At 39.8% G+C, this 27,187-nt stretch overlaps 3 protein-coding genes across 12 annotated transcripts in view; 1 reads left to right on the top strand and 2 right to left on the bottom strand.

Moving 5' to 3' along the window:
* TBC1D23 (TBC1 domain family member 23) overlaps positions 1-2,910 on the bottom strand; it is a 37,131-nt gene extending 34,221 nt beyond the window's left edge. For 3 of the 5 annotated variants that reach the window (XR_015704663.1, XM_087757116.1, XM_087757117.1), the window contains exon 1: positions 2,724-2,842. Coding sequence is in view for 2 of the 5 variants with exons in the window: in XM_009466699.2 (XP_009464974.1) it covers positions 2,724-2,764 (41 nt within the window). In the remaining 3 variants the exon portion in view is untranslated. Of the gene's footprint in view, positions 1-2,723 lie in introns of all 5 variants that reach the window. The other 2 variants (XM_009466699.2, XM_009466700.2) reach the window with 2 other exon arrangements.
* Positions 2,911-6,091: 3,181 nt separating this feature from the next.
* CMSS1 (cms1 ribosomal small subunit homolog) overlaps positions 6,092-27,187 on the top strand; it is a 245,966-nt gene continuing 224,870 nt past the window's right edge. The window contains exon 1 of the mRNA XM_087757123.1: positions 6,092-6,127. Within this exon, the coding sequence (XP_087613249.1) occupies positions 6,107-6,127 (21 nt within the window). The 5' untranslated portion in view covers positions 6,092-6,106. The remainder of the gene's footprint in view (positions 6,128-27,187) is intronic.
* FILIP1L (filamin A interacting protein 1 like) overlaps positions 7,706-27,187 on the bottom strand; it is a 210,949-nt gene continuing 191,467 nt past the window's right edge. For 5 of the 6 annotated variants that reach the window (XM_009466698.2, XM_087757110.1, XM_087757111.1 and 2 more), the window contains 3 exons: positions 23,875-26,629; positions 9,841-10,025; positions 7,706-8,560 (listed from right to left, as the gene is read on the bottom strand). In XM_009466698.2, the coding sequence (XP_009464973.2) occupies positions 8,470-8,560; positions 9,841-10,025; positions 23,875-26,629 (3,031 nt within the window). In that variant the 3' untranslated portion in view covers positions 7,706-8,469. The remainder of the gene's footprint in view (positions 8,561-9,840; positions 10,026-23,874; positions 26,630-27,187) is intronic. The other variant, XM_087757109.1, reaches the window with a different exon arrangement.

Genomic DNA, 27,187 nt, shown 5'->3' with positions numbered 1-27,187 from the left:
AGACTGCCTCCTTTGTGTTTCACAGCATTCTTAGCTTTGAACACAGATATGTCTTCCAGCATCAAATACTGCTGGCAATTTCTCAAATTAATTTTTGAGAACATGCCAAATAGCTAAAAAGAAATATTTAATAAACAAGGTCTGACAGATTTTACTCATTTTTATATCAAAACTGTTGATAAAATTTCTGTATTTACTGAAGAAAAAGCTGACAGTCTCATCTTTCAATAACTCTATACAATAAGTTGGGGGGGAGTGTTGGGGTTTTTTGGGGTTATTGTTTGGTTGTTTTTTTTAAATTGCATTGTACCGTGGCAAATTTCCCTGGTTTTTGTTAAACAAAACACCAAGCAGTCAGTACGGATGTTGAGGGGTTTAACTCATCATTAGTTTGTGCCCCCCCCCAATCACTTATACCAGCACTGCATGCCAGGTTGACACAGGAAAAAAAGAGGGCATTTTCTGTTAATAAGCATGTCTAGATTCTACATACTCAAGGTGTTGTCACAGTCTCTGAACACAAAATTACATCTGCCTTTGAATTCCCCTAAGGAACTGAATAGAGGACAAGGAATCAGCACTACCAGTTTTGCTCCCAACAGAGTTCAGGTGTACGCGTAATTTTATGTTTCTGCTGGATTTTTTTAAACGTGAAATGTTATTGCACAATCCTATATACTTCAAAACTGTGATAATGTAGTAATTTACACCAAAAACCTCATTTGAAAGATACATATTATACTTAGAAAGACAACTGTTCAACAGCATTCAGATATGTATACAACAGTTTAAATCAATACATGAAAATATTTCACTGAAACTGGCTTTAAAAAAAAAACCAAACAACATAACAAAAAGCCAAAACACAACAACCAAACCAAAAAGCCATGTGAAGTTTCTAAACAAGCAACAAGGAATACAACTTCATGTTACCAACAGGGTACAGCTCTAGTAACAGGATGTATTCTGGCATATTAATGTCGCATTTAAGCATAAACCTCTTGAACTGTTCCCACAAAGACTTACAAAATCTCTTCTAATGAATGCCTTCAAGTTTGCCTTTTCTAGTAGTAGTAGCAGCATATCAAATTTACTATACCTACATTTTGAAACTGCCAGTCACAGAACAGTAACAACGCAGGCTGCGCTTTGAAATATATCTGGAAACTGCACTTGTGCTTCGTTCTTGACCAGGAATTTTAGCAGTTTGTTGTGATCTGGGAGATTGTAATATTCTTTCAACATTAGTAATAAAAGAGGTTTGAAGTATTTTTTCAGAGATATTTCAACACAGTTCTTATTCCATGTCCAGGGTTATATTTCAAAGTGTCAAGACAGCAATTGTCAATGAGTCTCTCCTTAACTTTGTAATTATACATCCCAACAGTCAGGTCTGTATTTAGAAATTATGTTTATGCAACACTGTACCTATAGAAAGTGCTTCATAAATTTTCAAGGTGTAACTAAAAGCAAGAAAAGGCTAAAAAACGACACCGATTTATTTTCATTTGCTAATAAACAATACTTAATTGTTTTATCCAAGAGCTGTATTTGTAGACCCAACCTAGACAGAGAAGATACCAGCTACACCTGCATGTGCATCAGTTCTGGCTTCTCTACAGTGAGATAACTAAGTGCAAAGAAGGCTGAGCATAGCAGGCAAGAAACTTTGAATCCGCCACATAAAATAAAGTGTAGACGCAAAGAAATGAGATTGGAAATTATCATAAAAAGCAGGTCTGTAAGGTAGCTGTTTGAAAAGCATGTACATGGAAAGGAAAAAAAGCAATGCTGTGGCACAGAACCACAGAAAGAAAAGAAATCACATGCAATGCAGAAGTGCAAAGAGAAAAACAAAGTGAAGATGCACGGGAATGGAGGTGTGGGGTGCAGTAAGAATAGCTTCAGTATTTAAATACAATGTTTATTTAAGCCTCAGCAATCTTCAGTGAATACGCATGCAACAAATACTAAAATCACATCACTGTTACCATCAAAATGATCCTATACACGCTCCAGAAAGTCTCTATTCTTGTCCTAGAGGTTCAACGTAAAATACTTTATAAGTAATAGGTGCGCTAGAGGAGGGTGGCGAGCAAAATCATTCAGAAAACAAGCTGGGACCTATTGTTGTCACCTGTGCTTGAGCAGGCAGGCAGAGAAAGGAGAAGCTGAACTGAACAAAGCGACTCCACTCCAGGCAGAGAGACGCACGCATCGAGCAGCTCCTACCGCCTGTTAAAGCTGTCATTTTCAACCGGAGCAACCGCCTCGCTCCGGGCTGGGCACGGCCGGAGGCCGCCCCGTCTCGCCCTCGTTTTGACGGCGGCGCTTCCTCCCTCGGGACCCGGGGGCTACCAAGCGCCCAGGGGCGTTTGCCCCGGGGCGCCTCGCCCCAGCCTCCCGCCGCGCTGGGGCCTGCCGGGCCCGGCGGGCGGGTGGGGGGCCACAGGGGGGCCGCCCCCGCCCCGGGGAGCTCCCTCGGCCACCCTGTCCCCGCCGAGCGCCCCGGGGCGGCGGGGCCACGGACCCCCCCGCCCCCTCCCGACGCGCCTCAGCCCCACGCCCACAGCCCAAGTGCGGCGGGTCCCGGGAAGGCGGGGGGGGGTTCGGCCCCTCTCGCCTACCGACCCCTCCCCTCTGGCCGCCTCCTCCTCGGCCCCGCGGCGGAGGAGGGGAGGGACGGGAGCAAGAGGAAGGGCACCGACACCCCCGTAACTCACCAGCTGCTCGACGGCGGCAGAGCCTCTTCCCCTTCCGCCATAGCTGTTGACGTACCTCCCCGCTCGGCCGTAAAGCGCGGTCGGGTGGTGGTTTTCTTTTTTCCCGACACCCCTCCTTCGACACGCACCGGCTCCCATCCCCGCCTCTCCCGTGCTGTCGTGAAGTGAGGGTGCCCGCCGCAAAGCGCGGAAGCCTGGCAAGGGAGAAGGGCGGTGCCTTCCTGAGGAGAAAAGGCGGGAGCCGGGGTGAGGCGGGGTTTGTTGCCGCGCCCTCACGGCGTTCACCTGAGCCAGCGCCGGGCTCCCTGCGGGGAAGCGGGGCGTGAGCAGGTCCTCAGCAGTGACCGGAGAGAGGCTGCGGTTACGGGGCTCTCCCCCGGGGAGCGGGAGCTGCCCCGCCGCGGGCTGGGACGGGCTGACAGAGACCCGCCGCTGCTGCGGGCTGCGTCCGGCTGCCTGCCCCCTCCTGTGGTGTTTCGGGTCGGGTGGTGGGGGAAGGCCCTACCGCCGGTTCAGGTCACCAACAGCTGCAGATACCTTCCTCTAGAAGACTTAGGAATCGGTTTCCCCGCCCGGCAGGGAAGCCATTCTGTGAAAAATTTGAATATTTTCGGTTTTCATCAAGGTGAACTAATTTGCTATGTATAGGTTTGGATATTAAGTGACTTCCACTACAGTCAATATTTTGCCAGGCTATACTCCACAAGTCGGAGATAAAATTCACCAGTTTTACACAGAACCCTGTTTCCAAGGGCTAAAAATCATCTGGTAATGTTCGTCAGTAACACTATGTAGAACAACGCTAAAGCTCTCGATCACGCACATTCCTTACCCGTCTACACCCTCAGAGGAAAAAAAAAAAATAGTATACTTCTATGAAAGGTAGGAAAAATGATTCAAGTAATTTGTACGTGGATTGACAGTGCCACCTTATGATGAATTCATGTCCTTACACTCGTCTGTTTTACTTCCACAGCTGGCTTCGGGGTGTGCTGCGGCGTGCAAGTGCCCGGGCTTGAGGCGGGACTGCTCCTGTGAAGACAGACAGACGCTGGCTTAACTGTGGGCAGGATCCCGTTCCCAGGGAGTCAGTAACGTTCCTCCAAAGGTAACACGCAATGTTTTCCCATACGTATCTGTTTTTCAGAAAAGATTATATGAATAAGCTTAATCAAGAAAGTAGATATTTTACAGCATCAAACCAGATTCAGACAATTAAAAAAAATGAATATTGTGAAGGAGAGGGTAATATTTTAAATTCCTTTCCTCTTTTTCCCTACTTCATCTATATTTTTCATTAAAAAAAAACCACTTCATCTATATGTTTCACTAAAAAAAACCCCAAAACAATAAAAAAGCCAACAAAAAAACCCGATGCCTTTTAAACACCTACTTTTATTACTTAGGAAAAGGTTTTGTAGGCTGTTCACGAGGCACCGTTTCCCGCGGGCCGCCTGGAAGTGGCGAAGGCGGGACCGGGACCGCCGCGCCCCCCCGTTACCCCCGGGCGGGCGGTGCCAGTGCGCAGGCGCGGCCCCGGGGGGCGGGGCCAGGCGTGGGCCACGCGCGCCGTCCCGCCCTCCCCGCGTGGCGGCGGCGGCGGCAGCAGCAGCAGCATGGGGGACACGTTGGAGGAGCCGTGGTGGGAGACCCCGTCCGGGGCAGGCAGCAGTCCAGGTACTCGTCTCCTGGAGCTCCCTCCTCACGCTGGGGTTGAAACAGTCTTCCTGAAGGCCTGCCCCCTCCTCTCCCGGCTCTCCTTCTTCCTTTTCGTTTTTTTTCACTTCCCCCCTCCCTCCAGGTCCCCGCCTTCCCCTTCTCCGCTTTTAATTGACTTCTCCTGGCTTTCCTTTCATTCGTTTTTTAATTCCCGTGCCTGCTTTCCCCTGCTTGCTACCGATGGCGGTTTTGCTTGTAAACAAAATCTCCGCAGCCAGGTGAGGTCTAATCTCTGACGCTTCAGACCTGGGATAGTTAGAGGATGAAGCGGGAAACAAAAATATCAGTGCTTAAGTAACAACAGGAACCCACTCAATAAAAATACATTTAAGCGAATTTTAAAAAGTGAGGCGGGGGGGGAGGGGAGAGAAAAAAAAACGATTGCTTTGAGTTCAGAGCTCGGCTGTCCCCTGCATTCATTTAGCTTCTAAACTGTGTTTTCTTCCATACCGAGTTTCTTTGATGAAAGGGTGTTGCATAATATGTTGCCGTTACCGACGTGAAGTTACTTACTGTGCTGAAAGGCCTTGGAAACAGTAAATCTATAGTAGAGCCTTTGGAGGCAAAAATATCTGTGGTACTTGAAAAGCATCACCCATGTGCTCACTGAAGTGTCTCACATGACCCTTGCTATGTGTTATTGTAAAAGGGCAGGAGTTAAACAGCTTTTTTCCAGCCATTGCTTTTTGGAGTATGGTACTATGACTGATTTGTTGCTTTTCCTGGTGATTATAATATATGGCTCCTATATTTGGCTTTTTTCAATGTGTCTTAAAGCACTTTACAGCCTGTGGTTGCATCTGTAATGTTGAGATTCAATGTGGGAATGTAAGTAGATCTAGGCAACTAAAATGACTTTAAGACTTTATAGTGCCCTATTTTATTGGGGTTTTTTAATTGATTTTCAATTGACATTTTTAAATATAATATTGGTGAGAGTTGGGAGTCACTGGGAGTTATTTGCACCTCTGGGAAGACTCCAGATCTTCCAGTGTCTTGAAAACGGTTGCTTCTTTCCTGTGAAAAGGTACTTGGAGAATAGTTTGAGAGGGAACAATATAAAAATTGTATGTATGTAATAAAGAGGGGTCACAAGCCCTAATAAGGCTCCTGAGCATTCAATTTTTATTTTTAGTCTCATGTAGGTTTCTTAAGCAGTTGCAGTTCCTATGGTAAATGTTTTTCATTAGGAATTTTTCATTCAGGAGTCCTAAATATTTTAAGAGCCTACCTGCACATTCTGCCAACCAGACGTTTCATTTGGGGTGGGTGGTAAGCTGATTTTTGTAATGTTGGCAGCTTTGCTTTAGAAACTGGATACAAAGCAGGACTTGAATGATAAACTTTTGACATGATGGATAAGCCATCTGACTTTGAGAGGAGACTGCATCACAACTCTTCCAGTTACATAAAACTCCTTAGGATTTTTGCAATTGCATTGTTGAGCTACTAAAATAGTTCAGGTGGGAAGGAACCTCTGAAGGTGTCTAATCCAGCCCTTTGCTAAAAGCACTATATGCGCTTTACTCCAAGAACATGCTTTGAATGTGTTATGAGTAATGATTACAGGTGAGTGTTGTGCAAGCCATGTACTCTGCTGTCTGTATCCCACCTGTGTAAACCTGTTGGCAGGTTCTTCATGTGGAGCCTATTGTGGTATTAAGATGACACAAGCCGTCAGTAAAGTAAGAAGAGCATCTGTTACTTTTATTTTATGTAGCTATTTTTCACGTACAACAAATGTAAAATCAAAGGTTAATTTGTACCGCATCTTATGGATACTGTAAAATGCTTTAAAAATCAGTTGGCATGAAATAGGAAATCAGGGTTTACAATGTACAGTGTAAGCAGCGATACAAGAAAATAATTGCCCATTAGGCAATGTGCACTTTTGACAGACTTGATCAAGTTTATTTCTGTGAAACATCAAGTTCAATTAAAAAAAAAGGTTTACTATCCAACTTCATTTGCTGACTTATTTTAAAAAAGCATCTCTGCCACAACTGTAGGTGCAAAGCAGAAGAATTTGAAATGTACTTTTAAAATACTGATCTTTTGCCAAGTCCTTTAAGACTAGTCCTAGAATAAGTCCTGACCAATGGAATATTCATCCTAAGAACTCAGACCTCAAGTGTCTCAGGTTTTATCAACCTGAAGAGGGTACTTTTAAGATGAAGTGTATGAAAGATGTTCAGACTCACTTAAAGCATATGAAAACACAGAATATATATCCTAGTATACGGATATATAAGTAATTCTTAATTTGCTTTTGGCCGCATCATTGGAAATCATTATTTTAGAATCCATATTAAAGATTAAAGGTAGTTACTCTCACTTTGAGACATGAATGTTTACCCTACTGCAAGTGGTTTATAGATGTTAAAAATAAAAAAAAGCCAAACCCAAAACCCAACAAAAAACACCTGAAGGGATTAGCCATCTATTTATCTTGTCACATGACACAAACTAACAAATCTTGCCCAGTAACTTCTTCAGCAAACCTTTAACCTTGAGAGGAGATTTATGGACAGTGGTTAGGGATTGTCTACTTATCAGTGTTGCTTAGTGTTACACATGTCCCAAGTCATTTAACTGCAGGGCTTCCTTACCTCCATTTTTCCAGTTCATGTCACAACTATGTCCAGTCTTGGATATGATTCTTATATTGCATTCAGAACTATAAGGGAGAAGGTAAGGAATACTGAGGTTGTTTAGTACTGGCGAAAGACACCAACTTTTTCCTCTTCTCTCCATGAACAGGAAGAGCACTTCTCGCAGCACTAGAAATGTCGGTATCTTGCCTGTAGCCAGCATGTCACGTCTCCCGAGCAGTTTGAGGGAGAAGGATGGAATTCAGTTTTTCAGAAATTCTTCCAGTTTCCTCCTTTTATGTTACCACTCCTTGCCTTTCATTCTCCATGCTTTCTTTTGTCTCGCTTAATCCCGTAAGAGTGTAGTGTCCCCATTTGTCAGTTTGTTTAGATCCTTAAGTAAGAGCCTACGTGGGCCATGTCCCTCATAGGTAGGAATGAATTGCATCATCCCAAGACAGGCGCAAAAGACAGAGAAACTCTTCTGTGTCAGCAGTACAAATAGGTGAGAAGTATACTATAGTACCATGGAGGATGATTTGACAGTACTTGTGGGGTCGTTTGTGGGCTCTAAAGCAAAGGATGCTATTGCAGGAATTAATTTCTTTTGCCAGAGGTTTTCTTTTCTTTTCTTTCTGTAGACTGGCAATAAAGGGTGCCAAATAGCATCAATTTGTAATATGTGATTTGCAACTAGCGAGAAGCAGACTGTTCAATGTAGCACATTCAGTGGGAGTTTTGTTGCTTGATCGGAGCTGAGATCTGTTGGCAGACCTGTGTATGGAGAGGTTTGTATCTTTTTTTTTTCTTCCTTTTTTTTGGCTCATCTATGAGTTGCTATCCCTTCTGATGAAACTTGTTCTTGTACTGAAGATCTCTCTGGTAAGCCTGCCAAGTTGACAGCTGCTTTTTGAAATTTGTGTTTCTTTATGTTTACATACACTTATTCTGCAAATTGCAGAACATATAATGGTGTGCTTCTGTATACTTTATTTAGATCTGAGCATACATGACATGGAGCCTTGGAACTTTATAGTTACCTGTGGATTTAGTGAATAAAATTTGAAACCTTTTCTTTTTATTATGGAAGAGTCATTCTTTAATTTTTGCATTTTGACACAAATGTGTCTTGTAGGACACAAGCTGAAATAATTTTTCAGTAGACTGATCTTTTTAAACTTTTTCTTTAAGTACTCCTAGAGAATTTCTTGTGGAGCTGTTGAGGGAGGCATAGGTTTCTGTTGTGGGTTTGCAAAAATAGTCACGCAGCAGTGCTAATGTGTTGTACTCAGTGGTTAAGTTAAACTTCTAGCTGTGAAATAAAAAGGAAAAAATTGGATAACTGAATGCATCAAAATCTCTCCTTGTTTCAGCAAAAGGATTGCGATTCTGGCTATGGCACTGTGATCACCACTAGCTTTTGCTTTATTTAGGAATTAGGATTTGGCAGTTCTTAAAGAAAGACCTATGTGAATGGAGTTTTCCCACAAATTATCAGTTGAGCCATTTAGACTGTTGGAATGCACTCTGTTAGGGGAAGAAGAATGAGGGAGACATTAATACCAGGGAAATAATTTTTATGTTCTAAAACAGTAACTCATGTTAGTTGGTATTACAGGATTCCCGTGAGGGGTTCCTTGCAGTAATAGTATCTTGTTAGTTTTAACTTTAACTTAGTGGAACAGTGAGAAATTTTGTCAGAGCAACAATTGCTATTTTTCAAAAAATTAAAAACAACGAACCTGGAGTCTCTTCTAATGTTTTGATTTTTTTTTTTTTTTGGTGCATTGGCTGAAAGGAAACTTTGAGAGAATTTTAAGTCTTTTAAAGAAGTTATGCTTTAAGAAAAGCAAAAAGGCAAATCCTCTCATGGATGAACTAGAACTACTTGTGCAGAGTTAGTTTGGTTAAACAAAACTTCACTAAGAGTTATGAATGCAGTTACCTATTTTACCTGAATGTGAGCAGTTGAAAGGAAGGGCAAAACTGTGGAGGAATGCAAGAACAAAATTGCACTTCTGTGTAAGTCACAACTTACTGTTAAGCTTGACACAAATTTTGATCAGTTCCAAAATACTGTTTAAGTGAACTGAAATCTAAATATTATAGTCCAAATAAAATGGTGCAAGTTTATATAGCCAATACAAACAATATCCATCTCAATTCCTGCATCTATTTTTCTAAGATAACATCTGCACGAATGCGAGTGGGGATAATCACACTAGTTGACTTACTGAGGAGAGAATTGTTCTTCTTCAAATCACGCTTTTAAAATGATGCTTGGCACAACAAGGAGCTCTGCATTTCTTTAAGTTCTATGCATTCTAAAAGAGCAGATTTCTCCATACCTTTTTTCATTCTGTCTTTACTACTGAAGATATCCATACTGAAACACTTCTTTACTAGACCAACTTTGAAAACAAAACGGCACCTCCTTCAACCCCTCTTCGTTTGATTGACCATATGTTTTTATAAATCTACTGAGACAGCACTAGTATTGTTATTTGTGGAACATGTCAAAACTGAATTTATAGTAGAAACTGATTTGCATCTTATGTGCTTCTCTACTGTGAGGGCCAAATTCTGGAATTATACCAGCAAAATGTGAGCAGAGCTCGGTCCCTGCAGACATGCAGTTACCTTTGGCTCCTAAGAATTTGGCTTTCTCTTGATGTCCTGTGATTGGTGACCATTGACGTGCTGACCATGTGGATGGTTTCAGACTTTTCCCCAATGGAAACAACTACTGTTGAGATTCAGGTTGCTTAGATCCATTTTAATGTCATAGATCATAGAAAATTATTTACCTTCTTCCTCCACTTTGAAGGCAGGTTTTAGACACAGTCCTTATAATGTGTAGCTTTCCAGAACTGCTGTCTTGGAGTGGTTTGTTGAGATGTCCGGCAGGAATTTTGACAGGTACTTTGGTTGTGCTTGTAGGCTTTGGTTTGGGGATCCGAGTTGGAATTGAACGACGGAATGCATCAGTAATCTTGAAATAAACGGAGAAAATAAGTCATGCATTAGGGAGGAGAGACGGGCTGTATATTTAGCTCATCAGTCTCTTTTCCACTTTGTAAAACTAAATGCATTGCTCTTGGAACTGTTTGTCTGAACTTCCTTCTCTCCTTGGTAATGAGAGTGTAGCTTTGTGTTTAACTTGTCTACTTGGTTGGTGAATATCAAAGAATCTGAATGGATTGAAATCCAGAGTATAAATCAGAGGGGTTTCTGTCAGCCCTCTGACTAGGGCAGCAGCCCTAGGGGCTGAGTGAGTGATGCAGTGCAAAGGCTGTGAACTGTGTGACTTCGCTGGGTGAATAATGAGAGAACTTCCACGTGCAGAAGCAAGTCTTGACTCAGTCCTGAGTAGCAGGCGGTACCTAGCTCATACTTCACTGTGAGAGATCAGTCTTTGAAAGTGACCACAGTGTACACAAAATGAATGTATTTCTAAGAGAGAGCTCTCCCTCCAGAATCCATCATAGTCATACTTAGTTGTAATGAAGTAACTAGACAAAAATAAAAAGTTAACATGAGCACTGAAAAGGGGTGAAGACCTGTAAAGGCAAGGAGACTGTTTGAAAGGTACCATATCTGAAACTAGTCCTAAATGTGCACTACCCATCAGAAAGACTTTTTACATCACAAGCCTTTTTATATACTTTTTATAGTTGAGCGACAGAGTAAAAGAAATTCACTGAGGTTTTTTTAAAAAACATAAAATGAGAATGGTGTTCAAATGAGGACAATAGAAAACAGTGTAGAAACTCTGGTGAATTAAGTATAAATAAGAATGAGCTACATCAAAACAAGTTTTGAGAGACAACTTCCTAGTGGCCATAAAAGCCTGCCTGGAATAAGTATTTATTTAAAAAAAAAGTATCACAATTCAAAAACCTGCCATTTGGTGGTAGATAATTGTATATGAGAGGAGTTCTCAAAAGGATAAAGCTGAGCCAACATCAGATCATTGCATTGCTCAGTATGGAGGAATTTGGGGAAAGTTTGCACATCACAAGTCCTTAATGGATCATGAGTAAGGGAAAAAAAAAAGCAACCTGGGCTACCTGAAGTTTGAGAACAAAGAGATAGAAAGAATAGTAACGATCTCCCAGAACAATGTGGTATTTTTCCAAGAGTTCTGAAGGAAAAGATTTTTAAAACTTGCTGGATACTTATTAGTGATGTGCAGTCTGTCACTGAAATTGCTGGTGATGCTAGAGGGATGTGATGACACTTTTAGAGTAAAGCTTCACAGAAGATTCATAACTACTGAACTGATCAAACTGTAGAAATGACAATAAGTAATGGCATGTCCACCCACATGGTTACTAATTTTGGGATGGGAAAACATCCACACTTCTTGTTGAGGATAACATTCAAGTATGTGTTATATAGGTATATATTGTTATATATATGGTGTCAGATTGTCTAATAATAACTAGGCAGTGTCTGTGAATGTTCCCAGGCACTGGAGCTGTTTAATTGTCAATAGTGTTGAATTGTTTGGATGGTCTGTGACCTGGATCTAACTCTGGAACAATTCCGAGGCGTAGCTTGGGAGTTAGCCCAGAGGAGGGTTATTTTGAGTAGGTAGTTTGTATCTGGCTAGGCTGTTTTGGAGGCTCACAATTTTCTTGTAGTTTGGGTTGACCCATGTCTGAGAGAGACATAGGTGCCTTCAACTTGTTATTATAGATGTGACCATGTTATATGACGATTTTTCAAAAAAACGTGATAGTGGTCTCTAACAAAAGAATCTTGGGAGAGCAAATTTTCTGTGGAAAAAGAAGGAAAATTCTCAGGCTTAAAAAGCAGCAAGTGGATAGGAAGCAGAGCACATAGCCAGTTTTCATAGTATAGCGGAGATAACATCTGAGCCTCACAGACACCTGTGATATTCAACATATTCATAAACTGCATGGGAAGAGAGTGAGTACTGAAATGATGATGTGCATATGGTATAAAATGGAGGATATTAGAAGGAAGAGCTGACAGTAATTCATGGTATTGAGTAACAAGGTGATAAAAATGTATGTCAGTTCAGTGTCAACAAATGAAAAATAATATATGTAGGGAAAACTAGTTGGCATACAGTAGTAAATATGACAGCTATTGTCACTCAGAACACAGATCCTGGAGTCACTGTAAATGGTCCTCATTGCCTCAGCAACCGGCAATTGTCAAACAGGTAACAGGCAGGTTAGGAATTACTAGGAAAAGAATAAAAGAAAACAAAACCCATCATTTTTTAGTGTGTAAATCCAAACCATGCCTACATTGTGAATATTTCGCAGAGTTTTGTTCAAACAGCTCAGAAAAGGGTATGGCAAAATGCAGGAAAAGGTGGCAAAGACAATCAGTTGTGGAATGGCTTCTGCATGAAGATTAACAACATACTCTAAACCTTTTCAAGTTTGGAAAATAGATTGTAGACAGAAAAAAACAACAGAAGAAATCTATGTAGCATTATGGTGAATAGGGAAATTCTCTCTAATTGAGCGGGCATCCATTGAAGGTCAGTCAAAGATAAGTAAAAAGTATTTTCCCCTGTTAAAGAGCTGCAAAACTCATTGAGACAGGCAGTTTTTGAGGTGATGATATAAACTGGTTTGGAGAGAGTTTAGACTGATTCAAGGCATCCATCAAGGACTCCTAAACACAAAGATGTGACGTAGATTTCAGCTGTCGATAGCCATAAGTTGTAGACTGCTAGAGGCTGGGTTTATTACTCTATTTGACTGGTACTTAATGTGTTTTGTTTTTTTTTTTTTTTTATAAGCGTTTACCTCTGGTCACTACCAAAGATGAGATACATAGATCTTGGGTCTGAATGTGTATAACTCGTTTCATGTTTTTATTTTCAAAATCGGAAAGTTTCATTTTGTAGCTTTTTTTTTTTTTTAAATACATCGAGAAAGGAAAGAGTTTGACTTTGAAAGTGAGAAGGTAAAACGATATGCGTTTTTCTTTGCTCGGTGTTCCTTGAAGATTTGACCTCTAGGTGGCAGCAAAGTTATTCTTTTGTACTGCATCCCACTACTTTCACTAAAACCGGACTGAACCTTGTCGTTAAATGCTGAATAAAAAAAAATTAACATGCATTTTCATGGTAGTCTTGAATTTTAGCACTTGTATTGTTAGTATGCAAGGGGAAAAAAAAAAGAAAAAAAGAAAAAGAAAAAAACAAACAAACAAACAAAAAAGCCAAAAAGCATTTTGCTTCAATTACCAAAGGCATGGTGTTAAGAAAGAAGGGGTTTATGTTGGAGGTGATAATTGTGTTACTGCTATATGGCTTTCCTTGAGTACTGAGTTGGAACAGTTTGCCTTCGGACTATGTGGTATGGCCTGGTAGATGAGGCACAGTATTGAGAATAAAATGTTTGGGTGGCTATTCCTAGCAGTGCTACTGTCTGATGTAAATTTAGAGATTATATAAAACATGCTTTGGTTTCCTAACTATAAAAAGAATTAGGTTAGCCATCACTTGCTAAGCATATTGAGATGAATAGATAAAAGTATTTATGTAAAGTCTTGCATGCTAAAGCATGATTGTATCTCTAAGAAAGAGTTGTGAGTTGTTTTTTTTTTTTTTTTTTGAGAAGTGTTTCAGTTCAGAGATTCCATAGGGTACAAAGTGCTTGAAGAATTCTGTCTGTAGTTGATGGAACAGCAGTGTTAGTACTTCAAGAATGTATTTGTAGGCCCAGATTTTTACAGGTTTTGTGTATCTAGCTGGTATTCAGGCTCTAAGGTCTTATTAAATCAGTGGGAAGTTAGGTGTGAAAATACCCCTGTACTGTGGCCTATAGTTTGTGCCAGCTTCCAGCTCATTAAAACCACTATTTACAATATGGCTTTCTGAGCCAGCAGATTTCGTTTCGAGCACAAATTTTTTGGTGATTCAAAGTGATGTTCTATTTTGCAGTTCTGAATGACAGTATCAAATACATCTAAATTATTATCACTTGGTGCTGAGAGTTGCATTATAACTGATGACTTTGTCAAGGTTTGGTCTGCTTACAGTGTTTGTATTGCTCTTTTGTGTGTTTTACATTGCTTATAGCCACAATAACTGAATTTATGCAACTTCTGGCATAGGGTCAAACTTGAGGGTAACAGCTCTATTATAGGGCTTTTTTCCTATGCAAGTAAACTATACCAGTGTTAAGTTTCTGTGCCAGGACAATGAAACTTGCACTTCAGCAGTTGTACCAATGCAACTGTATAGCTGTAACTTCTGTTGTAGGCAGGGATTTAATAAACTGTCCATCTAGTTCTCTTCCTCCTCATTCAGCACTTAAAAATTGGTTTCTTTTTCATTGTTCCTGGTATAAATTCTAGATAGGAAAGGCTGAATAACTTAAATTTAAGGAAAACATGTATTGACACTTAACTTTCTGGGTTTAATTACATGTGTAGCTAGATCAAAGACTAAACTTTGTTTATTTTTTATTTTGGGTCAGTGGACTAGATCAATGCTTAAGCTGCTGTAAGATGTGCCTGTAAAGAGGGAAGGGCATTGTGTGGGAATTGTCTGGAGAGCACTTGGAAGTAACTGTATATCAAGCTCTGCATTGGTTTAGTTGTATGTGTGCTGAAAATTCACGTGCAATCCTCTTCCTTCCAAACTAGTGTAGAGGCATGTAAGCAGATACATTGGCTATGGCATGCTTGTGTTTTGGGATGTCCATTTTGTTTTTTGGGCAGACCTGAATGACTAAAAAGAACGCCCTATATATAGATTTTGGTGGGCTTTTTCAATTTGATTTTTAACTCTTATCTATGTATGGGAAGTCTGTAAGCACACCAAGAATCTCTTCAAATGTATGCACCCTTTCTATCAATTCATTTTCTCTTTCAAGATGAATGGTTTTCAGTCTCGCCCATTCTGTTTTTGACACTCACTTGTATTCTGCATTTACTGGCTCTGTGTTGATCATTGCTCTTTAGTTATGGCTCCTTCAGTTCCCATCTGTAGGCCACTTTTTATATTTGCTGTCCTTCCAAGTGATTGAAGGATAAACATATTTCCTCTTTTAAAACCAAGCTGAGCTGCCTTTCATGTTCTGGAGAGCCCTCTTGAGTTCCCATCAGTGCTCTCAAAACACCCCTAGAAACAAAATGTTACCCAGGAGCTACCTATCTGAGTAGTTGTGTGGTTTTCCTTTACTTAATGTGTCTAAACACAGTTAAGTAAATATTGGTAAATAATTACTGCAACAACAAAGACAACCAGCCCCAAAGACATCAAACTAGCCACATTTCTGAAATGAGAAGATTACGTGGTGTGTCTGTAAATATAACAGCATCCTATTAGCTTAAGGTGTTGGGCTTGGAAAGTACCAAAGTTTTTGTCAGTAGTGCTTACAGTTGTAGAAATAAGTTAGAGCTCATTTTCAAGGCAAGCAATGATCTAAGAATCAAGAAAGCTAGAGTTTCCTAAGGATCTTTTAACTTCCTCAGTTTTAAATTAACTTCTGAAGTAGATGTCAATCACCTGTCACAGGAATTGCCAGGAAGAAGGGTGTTAGAGTGAGAACTCGTATGCTGTGCCTGTGTTTGTTATTTCATAGTGAATGACAGCAGGTACTTCGGGACAGGGATAAACAATTCATGGGTGGCAATTGTGGAGTTTTCACACGTGACTGTGAAAATGGCCCTTCTTAATTTCAAGAAGTTAACTGTGAAAGCATGCTCTGAAATATCAAGATATATATTCCATACAAGCTTTGGTTTTTTCCCCACAGGCACAGAAGTGGCTTATTTGTTATTTATATGGGCCATCAGGTATTTTACCACAATACAATGCTTGCTTTCTGGGGAGTGGGCTAAGGCAAGTGGAGGTGAAGCGGGTCAGAGAGAGAAAATGTTTCTGTGCTGTTCAAGTAGCTCTTCTGCCTTTGGTCCTAATTTTTTTTTTTTCCCCCACCCTCTGGATGTATGCTTTGCTTCCTGTTTGAACTGTATTCATTTAAATAGGGAGGAGCACGTAGTACTTCTGCTGTAAGTTTTCTTATTTACCTTTCTACAGTCATTGTAGAACTTGATCTAGGAGAAATAACTTTAGATAAGGTTCTTTCTCACTGCTTAAATTTTTAGTTTAAGAAATTTGAGCAACAGAGAATATAATTTTCAACTTTAGTGAAAGTGGCCAGGGGATGGTGCTGAAGATCCTTTACACAAAAGTCCACATATCTGTATGTGCACAAGTGTGCCTCTTGCCAGACTTAAGTTTGTTCCTGGATGATTGGATGCAGTCAAAACATAAGCCAGGTCTGCAAGTGAGAATGAGTTAAGTGATAAACCCGAATATTCTCCTTGGTCTCCAAACAAGACAGCTTTGGCTGAAACTTCTGGTTAGGCCTCTTCAACTGCACAGGGCATTCGGCTATTTCCTTTTCTTTCACTAGGTCCTGGCATCTGTCTTCTAGGAATCCAGGGGGAAAATTCTTAGTTGCTCTGCATTTCCTTTTATGCAACCCACTTGTGTGCATGACTATATTGAGCTGTGTAAGCAGGAGCAGTATAAATAATCCTTATACTTAGTTGGTAGGACCTTAGCCAGAGTATTGTCTGGCTTGGGGCACTGCATTGTCACATCATTATAAACAGCTCTGCAGAGGGAAAATGATTAGTAATACGTACAGTTGTAGTACTTGAGCTATTAAGTGGGAAAGCAATTCTGTCTGTTTAATCTGGAGAAAACAAAACTGAGGGAAGACATGATAATTGTCTTCTAGTATGTGAAAGCCTGTTGCAGAGAACATAGTTTTCGAAGTCCAGTGGAGGGATAGGAAAGCGAATACTGGATTACAATTTAGCAAAGGAAATTTAGTTTAGAAACTAGCAAGACTCTTAATGGTAAGGATATTTCAGCCTTGTTATACATTCCTGGGGTAACTGTGAAATTGTCATTGCAGAAGTTTTTTAGAACAGCATGAACCAGGCATTTGTTTGGAGGGGTTTAAGTCCAGTTGTAGTAAGGGAACAGGCTGGAAAATGTCCTGAGGCCCCTTCTAAGCCCTATTTTCTGCGATATTTACTCTTCTGCTGATACTTGGCCTATTATAGCACTCTTGATTTCAATAATATAAATTTTTCTGTCAAATAGGTCATATTAATATTAGAAATAGTTTCCATATATGTGACATATGTGATTTGCACTCATGTACCCAAATGTGTCACCATGGTCTTATTCCCTGAACACCAAGTTTAAATCTGCTTTCTGGTGGTGGGGAAAAGAAGCATGGTTGAACAGAGTTGGAGGCAGAAGTTGTATTCCTAATTACTAAAATTCTGTTATGTGCCTTGCTTTTCTTGGGGCATGTCTTCACTGGGAAATGTGATAATCTTTTAAACATAAGATAGTTTAAAGTCTCATTTTTAATAGATAATTGACAAGATGCAGGGAAAGGTAAGGGTATGTTGTAGGTCAACTCCCCTAGGACAAAGATTTACTTGGGTCTGGTTGATCTACATAGCCATGCAGCTCGCTGTTCTCTGAAGTTAACAGTTGCTTGTTGTTAGTTCTCTTCCCTTTGCCCCTTGAAACAAGGAGGGATCTCAGGCACCTTGTTAGGGCACCTAGGGTCCCTAAGAAGTATGGCCTTTTTAAAGAATACTAGATACACTGCAACATTAATTCTGTCCAGGAGAGGGTAGTACCGGCACTGAAATGTTTCTGCTGTTGCTTAACTGTTAGTGTTTTTATGTAATACATTATTTTACAAATCTGTGTGAGATCATCAGTTCTCGTAGTTTAAAGCTGTGCTGCCATTTGTTGAGTAGACTTTTGGCAGCAGGTCTTACTCCGTACAGATTGTGGGCAGGTAGGGATATATGTGTTTAGATATTTCTAATTATGCAGATTTTAAAGATGTGTGGAACTGTGCTCATACCTACGCACACACCCTTTAACATGAAAATGTCTTCAGTATTGTCTGTTCAAAAGCTTTGAATACATTTTTCTCATATTAGTTAATATATATGTTGAAGTAGTATGTGGAGGTAACCAGGTTGAGCCCAATTGTGTTCTGCATGGAGGAGGAAAAAGAACCCTCTGCTTTTACCATCACGGCTTTTTTTCTGTCTGGGAGCAGGCTGTTTTCCTCTGTGAAGGCCACATTTAAAAGTGTGTTGATCAGAGTCCTATTTTAAATAGATATATATATATATATATATATACACATATATATAAAGTTTTTTTTATTTGTATATAAATTTTATTTAAAAAAAATCCTCTACCTTTTGTCCAGCCAAGATTAGTGTTTCTACAGAATAAAACATGACCTATAATGGCTTGAGTATGAGGCAATCAAGGATAAGAAATTCTAGATTGTAATCATGATTGAAGCTGCCTTGCTGTGATTTTGCAGAAGTCAATTAACTTCTCTCCTAAAAGAGGATTGATTTCATCTTACTACCCCAGAAGGATGTTAACAGCACTAATGAATGTTTGTTGTATATTTGGAGTGCTTTGTGATGTATTTGCTTGCTAGACTGTATCTTTTCAGACAATAGTGGTAGCATCTAAGGTGATGGGACCAGGGCTTTGGCCGTGATTCCAGTACAAAGTGCTCATCCTTTTTGCTTGCCCCTTCAGTTATGCTGATGCAGCTCTTTTGTAGAGCTGTGCTGTGAAATGGATCCTGTTTTTTCTAATAAAGATTTGTGGAGTGTGGGTTTTTGGGTTTTTTTGTGTGTGGTTTTTGTTTTGTGTGTTTTTTTTTTTTTTTAATCTAGGTTAGTTTCTTGACCTGGTTCATGGTGCTGCCTTCCTGAACAGTGATGACAGCATAACTGAAAGGGTGGCATTTTGTGATATGGGATATGGTAGGGGTAACACAGGGGAGGGAGCTGCTTTTGCCGATCCTTGTATGAAGACCCTGTGATGTCAGGCCACTGCTTGGCAAGTGGAGAGTCATTGATTAAAACAGGTCTTTCCTCTTGTACTCAAAATCTGTTTCCCAAGAGTACTTTGCTTAGTGGTCAGAGGAGAATCATGTTCCATTGGCAGCTCTGATGTTTGAGACTTTCTGGGTGCCCACAGTATGGTGGGACTTAGGGTGATGTGCTAGCGGAGAGAATTCAGCTACATCTTGGGGCCACTGACTGCGGGTTTGTGAAAACACATCACGCTTCTTAAATTTTTAAGGTTGGTCTTTTTTGGGGGGGGGCAATTTCCCGCTTACGGTACTTGGTGTTAATTTTAAAATGTCTTTGTACACCCACTTGTGCTGTACTTGAACCTTAAGATCTTTTTCTCTTCTGTTTCTTGGTAACATAATGTTTTGGTAGTCTTTGCTTAAGCCTGGAGATTAGGCAGTTGTCAGTTTTTGTTTTGCCTGTCTCAATATCTGTTTCCTAGGGACAAAGTCATCCTGCAGATGGTTACTCCATTTCCACCACCTAACCGGCAGCATCCATTTAATCTTAATCAGCAAGTAGTGCTGTACAACTCTGTTTCTGATTACTTTTCCCCAGTGTGGGGAGCACGCCTTCTCAAGCCTTGCATGAGATGTTTACATCCAGATCTTTTTTCTTATTACAGCCTTACATTCTGTCCGCAGACACCATATCATCTACTGTGCTTTGGATCAGGAAGACTAGCTGGCTGCTCCTGTAATTTTTGTAAATTCTGTTTCTTAATTAACTACTTGAGGGAGGTTTTTAAATAACTTGAAATGCTACCTCTCAGTTGATGGATGGGCACTTTGCTCTCAGAAAACCATTATTGCTTCTTATTATCTTCTTTTTTCTTTTCCTCTTTTTCCCTCCCTCCCCTCATCCATCCTCCCTGTAAGGACAAGAACTACAAATATTTCTTCTGAAATATTTAAACACATAAAAAGAATGACTTAAATGCTGAGCACCAAACTGTTTGGGCTGCCCTTGCTTGTGTTCCTTTGGTCACTCACTGAAATAAAACTGAAAAGATGAAGGAAAGTGGGCTGATAACTTCTTCCATTTTTTAAATCAGTTAATGCTCCCTTTCTTTTCCAAGAAACTCAACATCCAGGGGAAAGAGTAGATTTTTAGTCTTCAGAGGAGATGCTTGCTAAGAGTTTTGGAAAAGAGAAAGGTTGATATTATGATCTGCTGAAAACTGCTTTTATGCTCTCTTTCAGAGTTTAATCCCTCTGATATATGCCGCTTACATTGTGACCATATTTCTCTTTGACATTTAGTTGAATCATTACATACCTGTCAGATTTTACGCTTTTGGGCAAATGCTGAAAACAAAAGCATCTCAGCCTCCAAATTAACAGCAATACTTACCATTTATGGAATGCTTGAAATTCCTAGAAAAGCTGCCTTACTTGGTTGAATTTTAATATGATTATGCTTGATATTTTTATTCAGAGTGTTTAAATCAATTTGCAGGCAACTAATTTAATTTTCTCCTTGCTCTGCTGTTTTCTCTTTGCCTGTCAAGGAAGTAGGTGAATATTCCCACTCAGCAAAATGAAAATAATCTGAAATATCAAGTGGTGATCTAAACAACTTGAGGTTAATTTATAAACAGGTAATTTGCTTATTATTATTAAGCTATGCTTCCTATTTGTTATTTTATGATAAAATTACAGCTAATTTATTTCATAGAATCATAGAATGCTTTAGGATGGAAGGGACCTTTAAAGGTCATCTAGTCCAACCCCCCTGCAATGGGCGGGGACATCTTCAACCAGATCAGGTTGCTCAGAGCCCCATCCAGCCTGGCCTTGAATGTTTCCAAGGATGGGGCATCTACCACCTCTCTGGGCAACCCGTTCCAGTGTTTCACCACCCTCATCATGAAAAATTTTTCTTTTTCTGTTTCTGTTCAAACAATTAAGTAAGTTTCAGCTCTCAACAAATGCATCCAGGTGTTTGTTTACTCTGCTGTGTGCTTTGAACTATATCTTGGGAATTTGAACAGGATGAACAGGTTTTATTCTGCAAACCTTGTTTTTACTCAAAATAATTATTTGATCTTTCATCTGTTGAAATGAATGACAAAAATTCCACTGTGAAGTCAGTTAAGATCTACACATAGCTTGTTTCATCAGCAGGGGTATATAAGCATCCCTTAATCAAGGTGTGTTTTTAGGAAATGTAGCGAGTTCATTTACAGGCAATGGTGATGCTTCTTACTTGGGAGTTAACGATCATGAGTGGCTGCTTCCTTTGTCTTTTGTTAATTAGACAGTTACTGGTAAACCATCACCAGTGTAAGGATTAAGAAAGGAACAGAAGTACTGTCCTGTTTAATAATTAAACTTATAAGTGGTGCGAACTCTCATCTAGGTTTTGTATTCATAATAGCTTGGGGATTGTCCAAAGGACTAAGTGTGCTTATTGCTATGTCCTGATTTGTGCTTTTCTTTTACAAGACATTGTAATAGATGGCCAGGTGGTTAATGATCAACACATATCTGTATATTTTGCAGTGCAGGTATGAAATTAAATGTTGATTGGTTTTTTTTTTCCCCTACAAGATTTTTAAGTCTAACTGAAGAAAATATTAGTTCTTCTGGAGGACAACTGTTAATCCTTTAATTTTTGGAGACTCTGGTGTCTGTTAGTATACTGGCAAGTGTGTACTTCCGACACAGTTATTCAGTACCATGTTTGTAATGTGTCCCTGCAGAGATCTTGGGTATGGATCAGCAGGATACGTAGAAGATGTGCAGAGAATGTGTCTTGAGTGGACTGCTTTTTAATTTTCAATGAACCCTGCAGTTAAGAATGTGTAACCTGAATGTAGTTAAGTAACTTGTTTGTATAATTAGCACACTCTAAAATTATTATAATCTTGACTTGCCTTAGTGCTGCCTGCTGTCTTGATCAGTAACTTTTGTTGAAGTTGGTGCGAGCCAAAGTTTGCTTTGCTGGATAAGACTGTGTACTTGTTCTGACCCAGTCTTAGTCAGATCTCACTTTTCCAGTAAGTGAAGATAAACTGAGACAAAACAAGTGGGAAGGACCTCTTACGAAGCTCAGCAACTTCAGGAGATGTTGTATCAGCATGACATTAAGCTAGGCTTGTGCAGGTCCACATTTTGTCTTTTTAAAATTGCCGCTGCTCAACTGTAATACATTTGTTATATCCATTTCTATCACATATAAGTTAATAATTTTTTTTCCCATTGTTAATTTTATTGAGAAAAGTGTGTATGGGTGGTGGGCTTTGCTTTTCAATAGAAACTGTTCCTTCTAAAATTAGTTATTACCTACAGTTGTAATAATTCGCATTCCTGTCCATCAAAAGTACTTAAAATGGTAAAAGTCCCCTTGTTATGTGAAAGCATGTGCCAAAGTCCTTTGCTGAATCAGTTGCTAAGTTATACTTACTTTTTTTTTCTCTAGATAATGTAAACAGAATAAAGATATGGGTTTAGTGAATAAGGACTTTCTGCTTACTTGCAAACTTCCTTGTTGATAAGGAGGTAGAATTTTTTTTAAAGACACCCCCTCCCCAAGACCATAAGATACATAGGCATTTAACTTTTTAGAATAAGAAGCAGCTGTTCCAATTTACACTTGCTGTTTACAGCTTTTGAAAGAGAGACATTTGAAAGTGCATTTCAGGTCTTTTGGGCTGATTTACATTCTGTGTGAAGTTGGTCCACTACTAGCGATATTTTCTGGGAGGTTAGGACTGACTGCTTGGCACATGTGTAAAGGGCAGAATTGCTTATGTTTCTGTCCTTTTCTTAGGCACTAATACTGTATTTGTCATTGAAATACCTTAACCTGTTTTGTCCATTCTGTATGGTACTCCTATTTACCATAGTTGCAGAGGTGTGCATGTTTGGAGATTTGTCTAGTACTACTTCTTCATGCTTCTGTCAAGCTTTCTCTGCCTCTTATATGAAAAACGTGAAGGTGTGCCATGCTTTGCTAATCTTGTTTCTTCTTCAGTGTACCTGTGTGATGTATATTGTATGTTGAACTGATGGCTAGGAGCTTAGATGAAATTGGAATATTATGTGTGAAGCCATACTTCTGAGTTATCCTTTAGGAATGTAAGTGTTGCTGTTTATTGTTTTACAGCGTACCTAACCGATAGCGGGTTTTCTGTTGTATTGGAAAAAAAGCTCGCCTTGTTTGGGGAGAATCATTTTGTGATATAAGCTTCTGAACTCAGTTCACTTACAAGAAAGGTTTACAGGAAGGTTTAAAAAGAGTTTTAACCGGTGTGAAAAAAGATGGGGAGGAAAAGTGGTGATTGTGCTCTGGATCATATCATGTATGCATCATAAATTTGTAATGAGATACAATACATAATATTTTGAGTGTTTGTGTGTGATGTACTGATAATTATCTGAAATGAGTGCACTAGGAGGAGTTGGGAAATAGCGGGGAAGGTAATGATTCAAGTCTTATCTGAAGTTAGCAGGCAATATTATGGCTTAATTCAAATTCTACTGTACATGCAAAAAAATACAAACCACACATAACGAACAAAAATATTCTGCAAGCAATGATAAAAATAATCAATTATTTACTGTTTTTGTAATGTTAAAATATTTTACCAAGGCAGGTTGCAGTCAAAAGTAATGTGAGTTATTTTGAAAATGGAAATACATAAAGATGCATTTATACAAGTGCAAGACTAAATATTATACATAACTGTATTTCAATGAGAAGATATACAGTAAGTGCACACTTGATAACACTAAGCAGGCAAAACTTAACGTTAGTTCCATATACTGTTGTATAGTTCATGCACAGATCTCTCCCAAAGTAAAAGGGCTGTTCCAAATAATTCTTGCTGGGATGAAAAACAGGATGGGTTGCTGGTAAGGGTGTCACAGCATGGATGGGGGTCAGTTATAGACATTACTTACTGTAATTTGTGATTGCCGTGGGAGAGGAGTGGCTGTTGGTGTGATAGTAATACTGCTGGTGATTTTATTGGTGGGCTTACTGGGTAGGCCATTAGCTAGTGCTGTAGTTCTGTTGTCTTGCACCACATTACAAGGACTGATGGGCTTGGAATTGGTGAGAGCTTGGACATAAGGACTTCCTAAATGGATGTGGATTTTGTTATCCTCAGTAGTTATTACACTTGATCCCGTACTGTTAGATCTCTGAAACTGCCATGACGACTGCCTGTCTGGGGATACTCTAAAAACGGCATGCTTGGCTCCCATTTCCAAAGGCTCCGAGGAGAGTGTTTGTTCCTGAGAACTTGAGACTGGTAAAGCCAAAGGGGACATTGTTCTTTCAGGAGTTAAAGAACCACATGATTCAGGAGTTTGAGATCTTGCAAAAGTAGCCATAGTAATAGGAGAAATTACTTGCTCTGGGCTCGTGTAAGCTTCTGCTGCTTTTGATTTTACAGGTGTTAAGGAGGCGTTTTGAATAATGGTTATTCTTTGCTTTGGAGTGCCACAGTTGGGTATAACTGCCGTGCTTGTGTAGGAGTGAGGACTTTCAGTGGTAGGACTAGTTATTTCAAGTGTTGCTGTGTTCTGTCCGTGGTCTGGAGTTACTTTTATGTGAAGAGGTTGGCCAGGTGTATGGCTTAGCACTAGGTCTCCAGTCTGTGCACAGTTTCCATTTTGCTTAGTATGAATCTTTCCGTTTTGAGGATGGCTCTCTTTGGACTTCATCCAAGGGATCCATAATTTTTTGTTCACAGCATTTGCAATGGATGAGTTGCTTTTGAAAGACACTGTTTGTTCCTCCTCGTTGTTGTCTTTGTCCTCATTATCACTGTCTTCATACAGCTGCCCATTGATGACTGTTCGCTCTAAAGGCATGAGGGTTTTGTAATCGGGTGGTTCATTGTCTGCTGAATCTGTCTGGACTTCTTTAGAAAAAACTTGCAAATCAGAAATTCTCCTTCCATTGAGACTGGGTCTGTAGTTCTTGCTGAAGCGTCTGTACCTCTCCAATTCTTTCGTGAGGCTTTCCATTTCTCTTGCTAACTCCCTGTTCTTGTTTTCTTGCTGGAGGAGTTTCTTCTGCAAGACTGTATGATCACCTCGGAGGTGACAGATTAGGTCTTCTGTTGCCATGTATTCATGAATTTTCTCTTTCAGTGCATCTACTTCTCTGGAAAGATGACTTGATTTAGCTTCCTCTTCTTTGAGCTTCTTAAAAAGACACTGCTCTTGATTGGACTCTGCCTTTTCTGTTAATTTGTACCTAGCCACTTCCATTTTCACAGCCTCCAGCTCCTCTGATAGGAGTTTGGCTCTGTCCCGTTCATTGATATATCTTCGTTCTAGAGACTCAAATTCATCTTCAGTTTTCATAAGATCATCTTCTATAGCCTTCATTTCTTTCAGCTTCTGCTTAAGCCTCTCAACTTCTTGAGAAAGCTCTTTAATTTTGTTGTTCTCCTGCTGCAAGGAAGTGCTGGATTTAGTACTCTCCTTAAGTTTATTTTTAAGAAACTCTTTTTCAACAGCTTCCAGTGACTGAAGTCTTTTTCTTAGAATATTCACTTTGGAAACAAGATCACTTCCTTTCTCCTCTTCTGCTTTGAGCTTGTTTTTCAGTTCATCTCTTTCTTTTATAACACTGGACACTTTTTCCTCTGCATCAGATTTTGATTTCAGTGCCTTTTTACTTTCCTCAATTAGTTTTTCTGTAACGGACATCACTTTATTTTGTTCCACCTGAAGCTGAGAAGTTGCAGCTTGCAGCTTTTCTTCTGTTTGCTTTATTTTTTCACCCATAGTTTTTCTTTCATCCACAAGCATCACTGTTAGACTCTTCAGCTTTGTTAAATCTTCTTTAAGCGTAAACTCAGTTTTTTCTAGCTTACTTTCAATTGCTTCAAGCTCACCAATTCTAGCTTTTAAGCCATCCAGCTCATGGGACAACTGCTTTGTTAACATTTTTTCTCTTTCTAGGTTGCATTTCAGGGAATAGCATTCCTGCTTGCTCTTGTTGAAAGCATCTTCTAATTTCTCCAGCTCCATAATTCTTTTGTTGAGTTTGTCAACTTCCCCTTTAAGGTTCTTGCTCTGCGATGCTTCTTTTTCTAACTTTCTATTAAGCTCCCTGCACTGATCTTCCATTTTTATGAGCTCCTCATCTTTTCCTTCCATCTCCAGCAGTCGTTTCCGTAGTTCTTCTACTTCAGTCATAAGCATGGAGTTCCCACACTCTCCCTTATTTATCTTATCCCTTAGGTCTTGCAGTTCTTCTTCTGCTTTTCGTAAAGATTTGTTGGTCTCTTCCAGCTCATCAATTTGTCGGCTGAGAGCAGTTAATTTTAACCGGAGCTGACGATTCTGACTGTCTTCATTAGTTAGTTTGGCCATCATTGCTTCTTGGTCTTGGGAAACCTTACTGCTTTGGGCTTGAAGTTCAGCCTCCAGCCTGCTGGCTCTCTGTTCCTCTTCTTGAGCTTTTGCTTCAGCAAAAGCCAGCTTCTCATGTGCTTGTTCTGAAGAAGTGGTTAATTCTTGAATTTTTTGACTTTGTTGATTCAGCTGCTCAGTGAGTCTTTGCTGTTCATCTACCACCATTAAAGCAAAGGATTTCAGTTTAGTCAATTCTTCTTTCAGTTTAGCTATTTTCTTGTTGCTCTCCTTCTCTTTTTTTGCCTGATACGCTGTCTCTTGTTCAAGAAGCTTTTTCAGTCTGTGGGAGGAAATAATATTGTATTTTGTAGCCATTTTAATGGGCATTTAAAAACACACCTGAAATATCACGACATCTCTGCCAGATATGCATGAACATCCACTTGTAACTACAAGCAGACCTCTTCTTGTAGTGTCATGGGGCCTACAGGCCTTACTTTCTACTTGGAAGTTCTTTTGTAATGGACATTTCAATATGATCATTTAGACTTAATGGCTTCAGTAATTATGCATCTTTAATTACATTTTCAGCTTTTGGCAGGTATCAGTGCAACACAACTTTTTGCTACTCTGCGCTGGAACAACACTGATCTTGGCTGTTTGCTGAGGCTAGCTATGTGCCTACAAAAACAACTAGGTGTTTTTGTAGACTTTCCTTTGTCAGGGAGATGTTTGTGGAGTTGGTCTGAGGTATGATTAGGTTTGGCCAGCACGTTTGCCTCCTTTCAATGAGATTTTTCCCACAGCCAACTTATAACTATATTCTGGTATTAAAGAAGTCTGAAATCCTAGATTGAAGTAGGATTTGCATTAGTATTAGAATTTGCATGTTTCACTG

This window comes from Nipponia nippon, unplaced genomic scaffold, assembly GCF_047370975.1.
Source record: "Nipponia nippon isolate SJK-2023a ecotype South Korea unplaced genomic scaffold, ASM4737097v1 scaffold_2, whole genome shotgun sequence".
Classification (NCBI taxonomy): domain Eukaryota; kingdom Metazoa; phylum Chordata; class Aves; order Pelecaniformes; family Threskiornithidae; genus Nipponia; species Nipponia nippon.
This window is presented reverse-complemented; position numbering and strand designations above follow the sequence as displayed.